The sequence below is a fragment of the Bombina bombina genome, chromosome 1 (assembly GCF_027579735.1).
Source record: "Bombina bombina isolate aBomBom1 chromosome 1, aBomBom1.pri, whole genome shotgun sequence".
Taxonomy (NCBI): Eukaryota; Metazoa; Chordata; class Amphibia; order Anura; family Bombinatoridae; genus Bombina; species Bombina bombina.
The window spans coordinates 840,392,228-840,412,168 of NC_069499.1; the positions used below are offsets into that span (position 1 = coordinate 840,392,228).

The window sequence follows — 19,941 nt, forward strand, 5'->3', positions numbered from 1 at the left end:
TGTGAAGAACATAAGAATGTAAAATACGTGTAGAGGGCATTGTGGTTTACAAACTTAGATTTTAACGCGGTTGGATTTAGTAATCTTAAGGCGTGTTATTAAAATATTACATATAAAACATTAACAAAAATATTAATAAATATTATTAAAAATGATTAAACATACTGTAACATATATTGATTTTATTCTATGGATTATTCAGAATATTTTACAGTATGTTTAATAATTTTTATTAATTTTGTAAACATTTTATATATAATATGTTAATGACGCGCCTTAAGATTACTATGTTTTCATGCTTTAAAATCTAGATTGCGAAAGCCAATGCGCAAAACACATATTTTACATTTTTACATTCCTATGTTCTTCACATAGAAAATAAGGTACTTTTTATAAATATATATATTTTTATGTGTGAAAAAGTAATATTTCATGTCCGGTTTAATGCTCTTGAATATACGCAGTTGGGTTAGTGCGCTAGTATGGGTGTTTGGTTTTTGGCTTTTTTTTTTCATTAAAGTCAGTAGGAGAAATTAACGCGGTCACAATATTTTCTTTTCTACGCATCAGGCTTTCGGTTGAGCACAATCTTTTTACTTTCAACTCATAATATGAGTGCAACCCGATGTGTTTAGAAAGCCTCCGTCTAGCGATGTTATCACTCGAGAGGGAGCGTTAAAATCGTGCTCCACTCGTAATCCAGCTTCAAATTGCTAGACAAGTTCAGTACCTGCACTGTTCCAGTTCTTCTTCACTACTGCTGGTCTGTTCTCTCAGAGTGCGCATGACACTTTCCAGTTTGCGGACATTCTGATCCAGTCTCACAACTTCAGCCACACGCTCACTCAGCTGTTCCTGCGTGCTATGTAGGGCACTCTCTACCAAGAGCGTCTTTTCTTCCTGGCCTGCTAGTGCCTGCACTGTTCATACAAAACAAGAAAGTACCGTTTTATGAAAAATAATGTCCAATTTTTAAAAAGAAAAAAAAAATACAATTTTTATTCTTTAAGAAAAGTGAGTTTTTAATAAAACATTTTCGCCCTATAAATATCAAAGCTCAATTTTCCCATAATTTAGTTATGTTATTAATTGTCCTCTGTATTTGTCATTTTCTTCGTTATACTGATTACCTGCTTGTTGGTGAAGTGAGTAGGCTTCTTGCAGCTCCTTTTTCAGGTCTTGTAATTCTAATCTTATGGTGCAATTCTCTCGGTCTTTCTGCTCACACTCTTTTTGAACACTTTGCAATCTCTTTTCCCTTCCAGATGCAGACTCCAGGTGGCGCTCTTTCTCCTTGTTCAGCATTTTCAGAGAGCTGCGAGCTTGCAGGAGATCAGTCTCTGACTGTCGTAAGAGAGAATCTCGCTTCTGGACGGCCTGCACACAGATTATAGTATCAGATATACAAAGAGATTGCTAGTATTATCATTTGTTTTTTACAATACATATTCTGTGCCAATACAAAACATGGTTATGACACAAAGACAAATATTTTCAAAGTCAATCATTTTTTAGTTCCTTAATAGTGATACCTAATACACAAACAGGCAGTTAGCAAATGGTAAAAATTTAAAGGGACATGAAACCCATTTTTTTTTCTTTCATGATTCAAATAGAGCATGCTATTAAAAAAAAAAAAAACCTTCCACTTTACTTCTATTATCAAATGTGCTTTGATCTCTTGGTATCCTTTGTTGAAGGAGCAGCAATGCACTACTGGGAGCTAGCTGAACGCATTTTGAAAGCAAATGACATGATACAAATTTGTGTAGCCACCATTCAGCAGCTAGCTCACAGTAGTGCTTTGGATATGTACCTATGCTTTTCAACAAATGATACCAAGTGAACAACGCAAATTAGATAATGTAAGCAAACTGGAAAGGTCTTCAAAACGGCAGGCTCTGGCTGAACCATGAAAGTTACATTTTGGCTTTACCGTGCCTTTAAAAGCTTAATCTGTATAGATGAATGAATGTTCCAATTTGACAAGAAACCCGTTCTCTGTTTTCCCTTACAGATGATCTGCACATTCTCCACCACAAAATGACTGATTTATGGTGATGAAAAAAAATAAAATAAATAAAAGACTGCTTTATTCAACATATAAAATAAGACAAGCTGACAACTCAGAAATGCTTCATTGTGTATCCAAAGTGATACAACCTAATACACCACATTAGTCAAAAAGACGGTGGGTGAGGTTTAGGCATTATTCATTGTTCTGTTTTTCAAAAAGATTAGAAAATTAATTCAGGGTGATTTTCAGCCAACAGATTTTGGGCTAGATTATGAGTGGCGCACAAATTAGTGCTCCCGCTCACGTGTTAGCTTCGCTAGAAGCTTTTTGCACACGTTGGGTAGCACGCATGTTACAAGTTGAAAGTGAAAAGATTCCCCATAGACTTCAATGGAGCATGAAAAAAATGGAAAATAACCCATGCTCGCACACAAATCCGCATTTAACCAGGTGTGCTAACCGGACATTAAATATGAATATTTTGCATTCCAATATTCTTCACATGATTTTGGTCTATATTGACATGATAGCATCACCCATGATGTGAATCTCCCGTTCTATCACATTACAAAAGGTGCTCTATTGGATTGAGATCTGGTGACTGTGGAGGCCATTAGAGTACAGTGAACTAATTGGCATGTTCAAGAAACCAGTTTGAGATGATTTGAACTTTGTGACATCCTGCTGGAAGTAGCCATCAGAAGATGGGTACACTGTAGTCATAAAGGGATGGACATGGTCAGCAACTATACTCAGGTAGGCCGTGGCATTTAAACGATGCTCAATTGGTACTAAGGGGCCCAAAGTGTGCCAAGAAAATATCCCCCACACCATTACACCACCAGCCTGAACCGTTGATGCAAGGCAGGATGGATCCATGCTTTCATGTTGTTTACGCCAAATTTTGACCCTACCATCTGAATGTCGCAGCTGAAATTGAGACTCATCAGACCAGGCAACGTTTTTCCAATCTTCTATTGTCCCATTTTGGTGAACCTTGTCAAATTGTAGCCTGAGCTTCCTGTTCTTAGCTGACATGAGTGGCACCCGTGTGGTCTTCTGCTGCTGTAGCCCATCTGCTTTAAGGTTCGACGTGTTGTGCGTTCAGAGATGGTATTCTGCATAACTTGGTTATTTGAGTGGCTGTTGCCTTTCTATCATCTCGAACCAGTCTGCCCATTCTCCTCTGACCTCAACAAGGCATTGTCATTCACACAACTGGATATTTTCTCTTTTTCAGACCATTCTCTGTGAGCCCTAGAGATGGTTGTAATTGAAAATCCCAGTAGATCAGCAGTTTACTCAGACAAGCCGTCTGGCACCAACAACCATGCCATGTTCAAAGTCACATAAATCCCCTTTCTTCCCCATTCTGATGCTCGGTTTGAACTTCAGCAATTCGTCTTCACCACGTCTAGATGCCTAAATGCATTGAGTTGCTGCAATGTGATTGGCTAATTAGCAATGTGTTACCAAGCAATTGAACAGGTGTACCCAATAAAGTGGTCAGTGAGTGTATTTACACAAATATATATGGTTATATAAAGGTATAGATAAATACAGATATATATAGGAATATATATTAAAAGAACATATTACCCTATATGAAGAACATTGGAATGTTAAATATTTGCAGTCAAGTAGCTGAAAACATGAAAAATCATATTTATGCAATAATGTTTTAACTATGTATTTACTGTAAAGGGATCCAATGCACACACACACACACATATATATATATATATATATATATATATATATATATATATATATATATGTCTACAAATATATACACTGTGTTTATATGTGTATATATGTCTGTATGTGTATATACATACATAAATACACACACATACATATAAAAACAAATACCTGTGTACACACACATAAACATACTGTACATATATTTAGACATGTGTATGTATGTATGTATCTCTATGTTAAAAAAAAAAAAAAGGGTTGCAAAGGGGTTTAACCCCTGAGACCTCATATCTTTGTTGTTCAGGGGGCAGCTTTTCCCCTGCTGGTTACAGCAGAAACAGGCACTCTTAAAGGGTCTTTGCAGCTGCAGCTTCTGGTGGGCATGATTTCACCATGCTGTGCGTGTCACACACAGGGCTAAATTATAAGTGGAGCACAAATATATTAGCACTATTGAGTGCTAACACCGCTCAAGTTAAATCAATAATGTTTCTATTCTATTACAAGTTGAAAGCAAAAGCTATATCTTGAGTGAAAGCCTCAAGCGGGCTAACATCTGTAGGTCAGATAGTGCGGCCGCAAAAACTCCCTTTCCCCATAAACTATTATGGGAAGCACTGCAAAATCCTGTTCTGGTTTTCGCTTGCATGTTATACCGCAGGTGAGCTAGGCCAAGTAAGATATAACCCAAGCAAATTCTTGAAATAGCATTGTTCTTCAATCAGAAGAAAAAGTTATTTTTATTTTAAAATATTTATCTAATGTATGTGTCCACTAATCAGCTGCATTCATTGTTTCGTATGCACAACGAATGCCGAATTAGACCACGGGCTGCCGCTTTTGGCTCTTTTGTGTGACAGATTTCTTCATCTGAATGCAAGGAAAGATCTGTGCAAATCAAGAAATACCAAAAAAATGAATGCACGTGTTTAGTGTGCATCTACACATACATACACATATATAAACTTTTTAAAACAGGCCTGAATGAGGTCCAGGCAGAGACACTTCTCTCTCTTTCTCCTCATCTTCTACTCTCCCCCTCCCTATATATATATATTTTATATTTATATATATATATATATATATATATATATTTATTTATATATACATACATACATACACACTCCTCCCCCTCCCGCCCCTCTCTCTTTTTCATTCTCTCTCTCTTCATTCTCTCTCTCTCTTTTTCATTCTCTTCCTCTCTTCATTCTCTCTCTCTTTTTTTCTTTCTTTCCTTCTGAGTGAAGAGAGTCCATGGGTGTCCATAACATGTGGGATATACTTCCTGCCAGCAGGTGGATGTCAAGAACCCTCACAAGAGCTTTCAATCCCTCCCAACTCTACTCCTCTCCAGTTAACGTATAGCCGAGCAGAGGGATGAGGTAGAAAAAATTGAAGGAAAGACCAAAAACAGGGTTAAGAAGTGGAAATAAGAACAGTTGCCCTTAGATTCTACAAAAATAGGGTGGAGCCCATGGACTCACTCCGAAAGAAATTTATCTGAAAGTATAAATTCTATTTTCTTTCGTAGATAAGGAAAGTACATGGGTGTTGTGTTAAGGACCTTGAGACAACAGCTCTTCCCTGAGAGGAAGAGTCCAAGGAGGGGAGGTTGACATCTGAATGAGATCCACATACCAAGTTCTGTGAGGCCATGCCAGAGCTATGATAATTACTGACGCTAGTTCCTGTGATTCTTGCAATGACTCTTGGAAGAAGAACAAATGGGGGAAATAGATAGTTTGTCTGATTCTTGCAAAAACTCTTGGAAGAAGCATAGATAGGCCAGTTGAAAGTTCCAAGGACAGACTAAAGCATTGATCAGTTGAGCTTTTGGATCTCTTGACCTTGAATAATAAACTGGAAGTTTGTGGTTTAGCTTTGACGCCACAAGGTCTTTTTTTGTAAGACCAATGTTAGGACTAGCTGATTGATCACATCCTGATGAAGAGACCATTCTCCTGGATGAAGTGATTGACGATTTAAGTAATCTGCTTCCCAGTTGTTTACTCCAGAAATGTGAATAGCAGATAGCATGCAGTGGTTTTCCTCTGCCCAAGACAAAATGTGAGAAACTTCTTGCATGACAAGGGGACTCTGAGTCCCTCCCTGATGATTGATGTAAGTTACAGCCGTGATGTCCAACTGAAAATGAATTCATTTTTACTGAGTGAGAAGTGGCCAAGAGTGAAGAGCCCGAAGGATCACATGACGTTCTAGAACGTTGATTGGTAACTTCTCCTCCTGAGAAGACCACACTCCCTGCTCCCTCCTGGACTCTCAAACAGCACCCCAACCTATAAGACTTGCGTCTGTAGTGACCACAGTCCAAGTAGGCAAAAGAAAAGAGGCTCCAAGGGTCAAAACAGGACTGACCCTCCATCAAAAGGAAAATTGTTTGACAGAGGAATTGAGCTCTATGTTCTGCTCCAGATGAAAGTAATCCTTTGACCACTGATGAAGCATGGATAACTGAAAGGTACGAAGAGGAAAACGAGCCGATACCATAAGACCCACTACTTCCATACACTCTGCTACAGAAGAGGAATAAGTCATCTGTAGAGACCAACATGATGTAGTTCGTGTTTGCTAGTTTCTGTGAGAAACAAACTCATTCAGATAGAGAAAAAACAATTGTATTAACAATAATGCAAGCAACAGCCCCTTAAATGCACCTATTAACCCTCTTAAAGGTTCAAATGTAGAAATGGGGGCCCTGGAAAAATGTTTTAACAGATTTTTAAATAGCTGATCGATCACATCCTGATGAAGAGACCATTCTCCTGGATGAAGTGATTGACGATTTAAGTAATCTGCTTCCCAGTTGTTTACTCTAGAAATGTGAATAGCAGACAGCATGCAGTGGTTTTCCTCTGCCCAAGACAAAATGTGAGAAACTTCTTGCATGACAAGGGGACTCTGAGTCCCTCCCTGATGATTGATGTAAGTTACAGCCGTGATGTCCAACTGAAAATGAATTCATTTTTACTGAGTGAGAAGTGGCCAAGAGTGAAGAGCCCAAAGGATCACATGACGTTCTAGAACGTTGATTGGTAACCTCTCCTCCTGAGAAGACCACGCTCCCTGCTCCCTCCTGGACTCTCAAACAGCACCCCAACCTATAAGACTTGCGTCTGTAGTGACCACAGTCCAAGTAGGCAAAAGAAAAGAGGCTCCAAGGGTCAAAACAGGACTGACCCTCCACCAAAAGGAAAATTGTTTGACAGAGGAATTGAGCTCTATTTTCTGCTCCAGATGAAAGTAATCCTTTGACCACTGATGAAGCATGGATAACTGAAGGGTACGAAGAGGAAAACGAGCCGATACCATAAGACCCACTACTTCCATACACTCTGCTACAGAAGAGGAATAAGTCATCTGTAGAGACCAACAGGATGTAGTTCGTGTTTGCTAGTTTCTGTGAGAAACAAACTCATTCAGATACAGAAAAAACAATTGTATTAACAATAATGCAAGCAACAGCCCTTAAATGCACCTATTAACCCTCTTAAAGGTTCAAATGTAGAAATGGGGGCCCTGGAAAAATGTTTTAACAGATTTTTAAATACATAAAAGCTTATGTAAACATTTCCCACCCATTTATCAGCTTTTATGAGGGTGCTCGCGACCTTCTGGGCACGGAAGGATTTACATTCCAGACAAGTAGATGAGAAAGTCTGTAGAGTGCCTCGGAAAAAAAATAAAAATCAGCTGCTGAGATGAGGATAAAGGACACCAAGGAAAGGGGGCAGGGCTAACCGCCGTAACGAACAATCAGCAAAAGTTTGAAGAAGAAAAAAAAAAAAGATTTTTTAAAAAGATGAATGCTTAAAAATGTTATCCTGATGGTTCAGAACTAATCCCCAACCTAACTACTATGAAAAGGAAGAGAACCGCAATTAACGGTTCTCTTAAAAAGATAGTAACACATTAAAAAAAAAAAAAAAATTCCGAAAAAACATAAGAGAGATGCTAAGGGTGGTGTAGAGAATGATACTGGAAAATTTGGAGCCCAAATTTAAAAATTTGTGGTGTTAAGCACATAGGTAAAGTACCAAATGTAAGGGCTGGAAACCCCCAAACTATATGGTATCTATGAAATCAGTGACAGTTCTTAGGCTATATGTAGTTTCTGAGTCACTTACCTTGACTGCAGAAACCCCACCACTGATCTTACCAGCTTGTTGAGGCCTTTCTCTCTCACTGAACGCTGATACAGTAGAGAGCCTGTCCAGTACAAGTAATAATACTGCACAGGATATGATCGGATATACCTGTAACCACTTTGATAGAGGCTGAAGGACAGGACAGCAATGCCAAAGGGCAGTTATGGCTGAGAAATTTACCTGCGAGGGTACCGACAATACCATAAGAGAGGTAAATCCTTAACCACTGTTTCAGTCATTCATTTTCAATTTTCTTCAGTGAAATTGAAAGTGGGGGATAGGGTCTTAAGTCAGGTCTGAACTCCTAATAAATAAATTAGAAAATAATAAAATCTTGATTGAGGAGCACTTCACTCAACCTCTCACCTTGGAGGTCAATAATTAACTAGGGAGGAGTAGAGTTGGGAGGGATTGAAAGCTCTTGTGAGGGTTCTTGACCTCCACCTGCTGGCAGGAAGTATATCCCACATGTTATGGACACCCATGGACTCTCCTCATCTATGAAAGAAATAGTAAGTCCAGATAATAAAAGTTATCGTGGCAGAGACTGTGGTCTTGCTTTGTATTTGAAGGAAGAGAAAGGTTCCACCTACCTTAATCCTCTGCCTCAACTCACTCAAAAGTTGCAAAGAGAGGTTAACTAACAATAAATTAAAAAATATTACTGCCACAGTATATGTGACCAGGACCTTGCAGCAACAGTAGTGAGAGATCACATTAATGTTTACCTTCTTCATAATAAAATGGGTTTCTTTATTGTAACATTCTATTGTGACAGCATATGAAGCTAGATAGATTCCATACTACTGAGTAATAAATCCAGTCCAAGCCCATAAAGAGGTAGAAACATACTAAAATCAAGTTAAGCATCTACATTTTAGAGATAGTTGTAGAAATTGGAGCAGTTCTTCATCATTTTCATCACATTTTGACATTATATATGGTTGGAGGGATTTAATACTCAGTAGTATCGAATCTAGCTTCATATCTCACTTCATATGCTGTCACAAGACAATGTTACACTAAAAAACACACATTTAGTTATGAAGAAAGTGAAGAGAAAACACATAAATGTTGTCTCACTGTTGCTGCAAGGTCCTGGCCACATATACTGTGGCTGTAATGTTTTCTAGTTTATCATTAGTTCTTGCAACTAACTTTTGAGTCATATTTTATAATTACACATTGCCTATTGTCTCATGTCCATTCTTTAAGACGGTAAAATGATTGCTTGTATGTATTTATACATATATATTTATGCAGCATTCTCACCTGCTCTTTCTGGGCAGCCAGCTTATTGCTAGCTTTTAGTTCCTCCTGTAGTTTCTGAATTTTTTGCTCTTGCTGAGATACATGACGTTTATGGTCTTGCACTTGTAAAGTGGTATCTCTGCGTAGACTGCTTACTTCCTGCTCAAGGCGATCTAGATCTGTATTGATAAAGAATGAAGACTTTAAAAGACTGCAGGTTATAAACACACTGGCCGAGTAGCAGGCTAATGCTAGAGAGGGACACGATAAGCAGTATCGATGGACCACGCTAAAATTAACGTGCAACTTGATATAAGTCCATGGTAAATCAGATTTACCAAAGAAGTTTTAGCATGTCTGACACACCACCTATTACTTTCAATAGATATCGCGACCGCTAAAAGTAATAAGTTATGGGTTGCGCTCGAGCCTAAATAGCGCTAGAAGAATTAGCGCAACTTAAGTCCTGAAGTGTAAAATGTAAGGGTTAAAAAAAGATTTACAAAACACATGGAAAAAAATTTAATAAATTATTACACTCAAATATACACATTTTTAATCAATAAATAATAATTACATATATACACTTAATTTTAATATGTTTTGATGTTTGTAACTGAAATACTTGAAATTTCTGTGCTCTTCACTTAGAAGAAAATGTTCTTTTATTTTTAAATATATATTTGTGTGTGTGTGTGTGTATATATATATATATATATATATATATATATATATATATATATATATACAGGGAGTGCAGAATTATTAGGCAAATGAGTATTTTGACCACATCATCCTCTTTATGCATGTTGTCTTACTCCAAGCTGTATAGGCTCGAAAGCCTACTACCAATTAAGCATATTAGGTGATGTGCATCTCTGTAATGAGAAGGGGTGTGGTCTAATGACATCAACACCCTATATCAGGTGTGCATAATTATTAGGCAACTTCCTTTCCTTTGGCAAAATGGGTCAAAAGAAGGACTTGACAGGCTCAGAAAAGTCAAAAATAGTGAGATATCTTGCAGAGGGATGCAGCACTCTTAAAATTGCAAAGCTTCTGAAGCGTGATCATCGAACAATCAAGCGTTTCATTCAAAATAGTCAACAGGGTCGCAAGAAGCGTGTGGAAAAACCAAGGCGCAAAATAACTGCGCATGAACTGAGAAAAGTCAAGCGTGCAGCTGCCAAGATGCCACTTGCCACCAGTGTGGCATATTTCAGAGCTGCAACATCACTGGAGTGCCCAAAAGCACAAGGTGTGCAATACTCAGAGACATGGCCAAGGTAAGAAAGGCTGAAAGACGACCACCACTGAACAAGACACACAAGCTGAAACGTCAAGACAGGGCCAAGAAATATCTCAAGACTGATTTTTCTAAGGTTTTATGGACTGATGAAATGAGAGTGAGTCTTGATGGGCCAGATGGATGGGCCCGTGGCTGGATTGGTAAAGGGCAGAGAGCTCCAGTCCGACTCAGACGCCAGCAAGGTGGAGGTGGAGTACTGGTTTGGGCTGGTATCATCAAAGATGAGCTTGTGGGGCCTTTTCGGGTTGAGGATGGAGTCAAGCTCAACTCCCAGTCCTACTGCCAGTTTCTGGAAGACACCTTCTTCAAGCAGTGGTACAGGAAGAAGTCTGCATCCTTCAAGAAAAACATGATTTTCATGCAGGACAATGCTCCATCACACGCGTCCAAGTACTCCACAGCGTGGCTGGCAAGAAAGGGTATAAAAGAAGAAAATCTAATGACATGGCCTCCTTGTTCACCTGATCTAAACCCCATTGAGAACCTGTGGTCCATCATCAAATGTGAGATTGACAAGGAGGGAAAACAGTACACCTCTCTGAACAGTGTCTGGGAGGCTGTGGTTGCTGCTGCACACAATGTTGATGGTGAGCAGATCAAAACACTGACAGAATCCATGGATGGCAGGCTTTTGAGTGTCCTTGCAAAGAAAGGTGGCTATATTGGTCACTGATTTGTTTTTGTTTTGTTTTTGAATGTCAGAAATGTATATTTGTAAATGTTGAGATGTTATATTGGTTTCACTGGTAAAAATAAATGGGTATATATTTGTTTTTTGTTAAGTTGCCTAATAATTATGCACAGTAATAGTCACCTGCACACACAGATATCCCCCTAAAATAGCTATAACTAAAAACAAACTAACAACTACTTCCAAAACTATTCAGCTTTGATATTAATGAGTTTTTTGGGTTCATTGAGAACATGGTTGTTGTTCAATAATAAAATTAATCCTCAAAAATACAACTTGCCTAATAATTCTGCACTCCCTGTATATATATATATATATATATATATATATATATATATATATATATATATATATATATATATATATATATATATATATATACACATATATACACACACACATACATACATACACACACAAAGCACGGAAGGGGACTGCACTCTCAGACTGGACTGGGTACACATCCTAAGACCCTGCAACATGCTCAGCCCTGGGTGCTCAATGTCACTCACAGGAAGCTGTGCAGTCTCCAGAGTTACAGGCAGTTAAACCCCAGATAGGTCTGGGTGCAAGAACCATAGGTAAAATTACAAAACAAATTAATACAACACACAGAGAAAGCCCAGCACTCAATTACAAGCTCTCAGCTAAGATTAAAAACAAAAAATGGAAGGGTTAGTTACCGCATCTGGCCAAATGGGACAAGCCCAGGTACCACGTCAAGATCCCTTCCAAAACCTGGGTCCCTAAACCAGCCAAACAATGCAAGCTCTCAATCAAACAAACTGGGAACAAGTGAAGGGTGTACAGGCTTATGTAATCACCCTAGACATATACAAAACACGGAAGGGGACTGCACTCTCAGACTGGACTGGGTACACATCCTATGACCCTGCAACATGCTCAGCCCTGGGTGCTCAATGGAAGGTCTGAGAGTGCAGTCCCCTTCCGTGTTTTGTATATGTCTAGGGTGATTACATAAGCCTGTACACCCTTCACTTGTTCCCAGTTTGTTTGATTGAGAGCTTGCATTGTTTGGCTGGTTTAGGGACCCAGGTTTTGGAAGGGATCTTGACGTGGTACCTGGGCTTGTCCCATTTGGCCAGGTACCACGTCAAGATCCCTTCCAAAACCTGGGTCCCTAAACCAGCCAAACAATGCAAGCTCTCAATCAAACAAACTGGGAACAAGTGAAGGGTGTACAGGCTTATGTAATCACCCTAGACATATACAAAACACGGAAGGGGACTGCACTCTCAGACTGGACTGGGTACACATCCTATGACCCTGCAACATGCTCAGCCCTGGGTGCTCAATGGAAGGTCTGAGTGCAAGGCCCATAGGGAAAACTTACAAAACAAATTAATTAAAAAAACACACATATTACATAAGCCTGTGCCCCCTTCACTTGTTCCGAGTTTGTTTGGCTCGTTTTAGGGACCCAGGTTTTGGAAGGGACCTTGATGTGGTACCTGGGCTTGTCCCATTTGGCCAGATGCGGTAAATAACCCTTCCATTTTTGCTTTAAATCTTTTAATCTTAACTGAGAGCTTGTAAGTAAGTGCTGGACTTTGTTTGTTTATCATCCAAGAAGGAAGGCACTCACTGGGTCTTGGAAAGAAACAAAACAATATTAATATATATATATATATATATATATATATATATAGATAAATATTTAAATATATAAAAAGAATAATTAATATGAAGAATAGAGCAATTTAAAGTATTCCTAACGTACTTTCGATTTTAGAACAGTTGATCTAGAACAGTTTGGGGTTTGCACACAAGGTATAAATAGAAAAGGCTTTCTTTAGTGCGTCCCATAGAAGTCTACGGGGAGAGGGAATTAGAACGGTCGGGATATATTTGGTCCAGAAGTCTTTCGTTCAGACTAACTTTTTACTTTCAACTTGTGATACTAGTACTAACCTGGGAGCGCTCATTTTTGACCTTGAGCACAGTTAGCGCTCACGAGTGATATTTGTAATATGGGCCACTATATGCATTTCTCTATATACACAAACCTCTCATTGTGCTGTTTCTCTGTTCCCTTTCCTTTGTTAAATCCAGTTTTAACTCTTGCAGTAGTGTTTGGTTTTGCTCCATCTCCTTCTTCTGTCTCTCTGCTTCCTGTTCAGCGTGGTTCAGTTCCTATCCAAAGGCAAACCACAGTGAGAGCACAGAACCACAGTGAGAGCACAGAACCACAGTGAGAGCACAGAACCACAGAAACACACAAACAGAGAAGAGCATGAGGGGACAGACAAGTTTAAGTAGAAAATCCAAATGACCTTTGTGAGCTGCAGAACAAGCCTCTCCAGTTCCCCATAATTGTCATCACTGTATCTGTGGCAGGCTTTGTATGAGGAAAAATCTGTCTGCAGCTTTACAAACTCCTCCTCCCATTCCACTACCTGTAAGAAAACAAGGTGTATAACAATAAATTAGCTTATTCTAAAAGTAGCACCATAGAAACACTGGTGGTATATTGCCTGAGACTACTGGAGCTGGTAGAAATGCACCCAACATGACTGAAGGAAAACCCCACCCCTATTTGTGCCCTTACTGCAAGAGTCAATTAAGTCATTGTCCAACAAGCACTCACTTAGAGGCATAGAACTATGAAGAAAGCAAAAGACAGAGGGGTACCTCATGTGTATATCAGCATATGCAAATATGAGCATATGGATATTTAAGCCAAATAGGTGCTCACATTTGGTGTAAGTACACTTATGTACTAATAGGAGCAGGCTGGTAACTTGGGGTGTACCAGCTAACCCTCCCCTGGCTCCCACGAGGTGTGCAGGTGCGATCCAACCCACTACAGAAGTAGGTGACTCCAGGTGCTCAGGTGCAGTGTAGTAGTAGATCAATTGTAAAAATGTGCTTCCACTCAGCTCGTAATAGTTAAAATGGCTTTATTAAAACTTTAAAAACATACAAGCAGTGGGTATAGAAGTTTTAAAGATGGTTTATAAGGATCAGTACCAGCAAGGGGACTAAATCAAACTAAAATCTGTGGTGCTTATGCGGTAAACTATGTGGCTAAACCAATTATGTGATGGCCAATGTTTATAAGGCTAGAGGTTAAGTACTAAATATCTAAAATGTACTGCAATAACCACCAAATAGGGCATACCGGACAAACGTAATAACTATATCATATTAATTTTCTATATCAAATAGTCTCAAAACTCATTAATGAAACCTACCCTATTAAAACCACTGTTAGATTATAATTAAAATAATTAATTTCTGAATTTTAGTACATGATTATAACTAAACATCTGTATATATGTATATTTGTACTATATGTATGTATATTATTCTGTACTGGTGATTCACTATTAGACTGTAAACATGTCGTTCCCAGTACCTTTTATAAGGAATATTTACCCATTCAAAACTCCTTTTGATATATGTCATGTTATTATATTTGAATTATTCTAGTGTCCATATATTGATTCATTTAATGATTTTCGATGGACTATACCATTTACCCTATTTTTGCTTAACATAATGTTATCAACCAAAATAATTTGATAGAAGAAATTAAAATTAGCACTCTAAATAATTAACAAATACCCCTATAAAAGGCTTTAGGTTATGAATGTAGGGATGGCTTGACAAAGACGTAACAGCCGAAATGCGTTGCTCTGTTTTTGATCCATTTGAGGATCCGTACTTGACATTACCCAGAGGCCGACTGCGAAATCGCCGGCATTCTTGTATAAACCATACAGGTATACCCCGCTCATACAGCGGGTTAGGGACCGGAGCCCCGCTGTAAAGTGAAAACCGCCTTAAAGTGAAACAAGGCAGTTTTAGCTTTCTTTTCACTTGCCAGTGTGTTTAAAAACTTGAAAACATGTTTGAACTATCATATATTAGGGGTGCAATAGTGCTAGGTTTAGTTTAACACTAGCACAGCACAGTATTCAATAAATACCGTACCTGTAAAATAGTGACAATGACTTTAGTAAAATTTGTCAGACTATAGCACTGAGACACAGATTGCACTGTAATGATGTAAACAGAGTGAACTAAGCATAACAAAATGGTGCCAGTCACTTGTCTCGCAATCTCACGATGATTACAGCACTGTTTCAAAATCACTGGAGGATGAACTTCAGCTCCACAAAGCGCTGTATTAGCGAAGTGCTGTAAAGTGAAGCGCTGTAAAGTGAGGTATACCTGTACAGCGGTTTATGCTACACTGAAGGAGTCCCGCCTGAAAAAGTCTGGAACCGGTCAGCGACTATACTTTGGGAGATGTCTGACACCACCCGGTGAATTATCCTTTGCCGGAGCATCATTAACACCAAAAAGACTATAAGGAGACTGTGTCATAATTGCGACAACTCTCTTCTTTTGCAAACATCAATATTTATATACGCAATAACAGACTGTGTTTTTGTTTACTCCACTTTGTTTGTGTAGGGTGTCAAAGATAGGGCACTCCTCCCATTATCTGTAACCCGGTGTTTGGGTTATTACTGTGTGTGTTTTTTATGAATTATTTTATTGTTTGAAATATGTTTATGAATTGCTTTTTATGAATAATCTTTTATGAATTGCATTTCGTGATATGTGATTTTATGTTTTGATAAATCTGAGTGTGTTGTATTTTTTAATTTGATGATCACATGTGTTTTTACCTTCTGCTTATTAAATATTATTTTTAAAATACCAACTTCCTTTATATATTAGAATTGGATAATTTACTTATCCATATATAGTACTTAACCTCTAGCCTTATAAACATTGGGCATCACATAATTGGTTTAGCCGCATAGTTTAGCTGCATAAGCAACACAGCTTTTAGTTTGACTTAGTCCCCTTGCTGGTACTGATCCTTCTAAACCATCTTTAAAACTGTTATTTCAAGGTGTTTGGGAAAAAATAATCTGTATCTGTTGGCATTTAAACTATAAAATTGCAAGCGCACATCTAACTCTGTATAGTATAAGTGAGTATAGAAGGCATATCCAATGAACCCCGTATATATGCAACGCGTTTCTCAGCCTTAAAACCATCTGTTTCCTCAGGCATAAAGCACCTTACTACAAACAACTCTTTTAAAACACAATGTGGCCAATGAGCAGACCAGAGTCCTTAATTAGTTAATTGATCTATACAGTTAGCTATACAGATAGTACATTAAAAATGTCTCTAAACGAAAACTGGTAACCTATGTGTAACATTTGTAACTCGATGATAAACATCAGAACATCATCTCTTTAAAAAACATTTATCCTACAGTGTTGCAATTCACATAAAACAAATTGATTAATAATAATCATCTTCATTACCTATTTGGTAAAACAGATGTATATGTTTATTGCGAGCGTTGTTTCTCCCGCTTATTGGATTTCTACTTTAAAAGCCCAATCTCTTGGCAAACCACTCCATAAATGTGAGCTATAAGTGAATAGTTTATTATGGTTATGGAGTATAACTTATAATTAAGTAATAAACTATTCACTTATAGCTCTAGTAGAATGAGTAGTAATGTGCTCAAGGGGAGTCTTCCCTGCAACCAAATATTAATCAAAGCAGCTAAAGTAACAGCCATAGCTTTCTGTTCTTTGCAAGGCCAAGAAAAATGAATTAAAAAAAAGAGTCTGAAATCTTCTGTAGCTTTCCCATAACATTTGAGAGCTCTCAAAACATACAGATTGTAAAGAAGTTGCTCCTTCGAATTCTATACAAAAAAAGGAACTAAAATTTTCTGATTGATAGTATCTATAGATACTACCTTAGGAAAGGAAGTCATAATGAACTACCTTAGGAAAGGAAGTCATAATGAGCTAAAGGCCAAAGAAAGATCACCTTTCAATCCTTGCATGCATCTGTACTTAAAGTGAATGTAAACTTTCCTGAATTAGTGCACGGTTTTTAAAAATACTATTAAAAACAGGGGCACTTTCATTCATGAAATTTTACATGGCAGCTTACTTTCCTTTCTCTTGAGCAAGGCTGTCCGCAGTTCCTCTGTACCTAAGTCAGCAATGACGAAACCGGCTACCTCCAATCATGGTCCCCCCGAGCGTCCATCTCGTGCGGCCATGCCGTGATTGGAGGAAGCCGGTTTAGTCAGTGCTGTATAAGTAGAGCATGAGAAGCGGGCGGGGGATCGCCGATACGGCTTTGCTCAAGAGAAAGGTAAGTATTTGTAAAACTATGCTGCAATGTAAACTTTCATGAATGAAGTGCCCCTGTTTTTAAAAGTATTTTTAAAAACCAGGCACTAATTCATTAAAATTTACATTCACTTTAACAGCACCTTCGTCTACTGTGCTTACCTGAGCTGCAGCAACTTGCTTTCAGTAGACAAGCTCATTCTAGGAAGTGCAAGCACGATGCCAAGGATCTATAACAAATAAAAGCACTCTACCCTAGAGCACAGAGGAATTGTGGATAAATACACTTTTCACCTGGGGAGGGCTGTGGATCCCACAAGAAGCGGCACATTGTAGACCAGGGGATTTGGTTGATAAATCCACATTCCACCTGAGAAGCCTGTGACATTTCTCACTGAGAAAAGATCTTTCATTGCCTGGCTGAAATCCCCTTTTCTACCCCTCTATCCAACAGGGCAATGGAGGAGGAAATGGGTCTTAGGTTTGTTAGAGAACCTCTCTCAACAACGAGTAGATCAGCACTTCAAACTTTCACGTCACTACATCAAAGAAGCAAAGGAAATTATGAGGATTATGGGGACGTGGGAGAGATTTAAAGCTCTGGTATGTTGGGATGTCCTTTGACTACTCCTAGAGAAGACTCGTGGACTCTCACCATCTGATGAAAGAAAAACTGAACATTTACTAGCATGACAGCTTAATATGTGTCTGAAAAACATTTAACCTTATATTCTGCACACACTCCAAGTATTTACTACAAGGCCTCTATGGTGCTTGAGATACATACAAGGACAGAAACAAATCTCTTCCAACGTAAAGGTAACTTAGGAAAGACTAACGTGCACTTAAAGGGACAGTCAACACCAGAAAGTTTTTTTGTTTGTTTTTTTTTTAAAGATAGATAATCTCTTTATTACCCATTCCCCAGTTTTGCATAACCAACACAGTTATAATAATATATGTTTTACCTCTGTAATTACCTTGTATTTTACCCTTTGCAAACTGCCCCCTTATTTCATTTCTTTTGACAGACTTGCATTTTAGCCAATCAGTGCTCACTCCTAGGTAACTTCACGTGCGTGAGCTCAATGATATCTATATAAAACACATGAACTAATGTCCTCTAGTGGTGAAAAACTGCCAAAATGCATTCATATTAGAGTTGGCCTTCAAGGTCTAAGAAATTAGCATATGAACCTCCTAGGTTTAGCTTTCAATTAAGAATACCAAGAGAACAAGGCAAAATTGGTGATAAAAGTAAATTGGAAAGTTGTTTAAAATTACATGCCCTATTTAAATCATGAAAGATTTTTTTTGGACTTGACTGTCCCTTTAAAGATTGCAGTGTTGGTAAACAAACAAATGCAATCTAATGTCTAGATTTACCTCAATCATTTGTAAACATATTGTTGTAACTAATACAAAGACACAATGCTTAAGAATACAAAAAAAAATATGTCAAAATGAATCAACATTTATGAAGTCAAAAGCACCATCAATCTTGCAGGGTTTAGGTGCAAAAATGTAAAACAATCACTTGTTTACAGAACAGAGTTAATCTGGTATACTGCATAAATATTACTGTGAACAAAAAAAACCATTTTAAATTGCACCAAACATTAAAAAGAACATCAACATAAACTTGAAGTTTTATATGCCAAAACTAGAAAATATACAACAAGGAAAAAATGAGCCATACATAGAGACGTACTATCCCCACAATAACCACAATTAAAAGAGAACGTACAGATTCTCATGGTCCACAACATACAATAGACAGAAAAACCAGAGAAGATAACAGGCTGGAAGTTGTAACTCCCAAAACTATTCTGCTTGCTCCTGAAATATCACACTTTATGGATTAAAGTAACTAGCTGGGAATCTGCCATCCTTCATAGTCAACTGGTGAAAGTGTAACTATGTTGGGACCACTTGCAAAATCAAAGGTGAGGGGGTCGAACAACTGTCAGGAGGTAGCTGGACTCTTGCAAGTAACAAGAACTCCAGTAGACTATCAACCCTGTTCTACTGTGTATTTAACGCAAGGCAAGAGGTTAAACACACTGTACAAGTTCCGCTCTGAACCAGCAGTGCACTGTGGGTCCCAAGTGGAACATCTGAGTGTTTAACACCTTTGCAGGGGTTAAATACAAAGCAGAAAAATTCTGTAATGACAGCCTATTCATCAGCCTGATGAAACAGACACTGGTTGCTGTTTTTATTTGATTTATTAATGTAAGTTTATTTTAACTTACCACTTGCTGTCAGTATACCATTTGTTACCTCCACCATTTTGGGACACAGTATCCTGATACATTCCACTGCTGTAGGAGCTGCACCGGAGGCCAGTCTGCTGGATGACTGTTTGATTCCAGATTGCGTTATTCGCGCTAAGAGGGGTGCTTATCCAAATATATCGAGGAGATCCAGGTGTAACTGACAACTGAGGCTGATAAAAGTGAGAAAAACAGCCACATTGCGGAGAAGGGACGTGACCTCCGACCTCTGAAACTTAGAGGGGAGTCAGGTGACTCATCACGGCACCAGAGTCCTGCAGTCTGTGAATCACTCACAAAAAGGAAGGAAGAATACAGCAGCGGTTGCAACCGGGACATAAGGTACCTTTCTTTTCATTCTTGTTAAGGATACACGTGAAGCAA

General features: G+C 38.4%; 1 protein-coding gene across 2 annotated transcripts in view; it reads right to left on the minus strand.

Moving 5' to 3' along the window:
• PMFBP1 (polyamine modulated factor 1 binding protein 1) overlaps nucleotides 1-19,941 on the minus strand; it is a 347,880-nt gene that overhangs the window by 108,083 nt on the left and 219,856 nt on the right. For both annotated transcript variants that reach the window (XR_008400176.1, XM_053699461.1), the window contains exons 22-26: nucleotides 13,430-13,552; nucleotides 13,163-13,289; nucleotides 9,157-9,314; nucleotides 1,131-1,377; nucleotides 731-920 (exon numbers count right to left, since the gene is read on the minus strand). Coding sequence is in view for 1 of the 2 variants with exons in the window: in XM_053699461.1 (XP_053555436.1) it covers nucleotides 731-920; nucleotides 1,131-1,377; nucleotides 9,157-9,314; nucleotides 13,163-13,289; nucleotides 13,430-13,552 (845 nt within the window). In the remaining variant the exon portion in view is untranslated. The remainder of the gene's footprint in view (nucleotides 1-730; nucleotides 921-1,130; nucleotides 1,378-9,156; nucleotides 9,315-13,162; nucleotides 13,290-13,429; nucleotides 13,553-19,941) is intronic.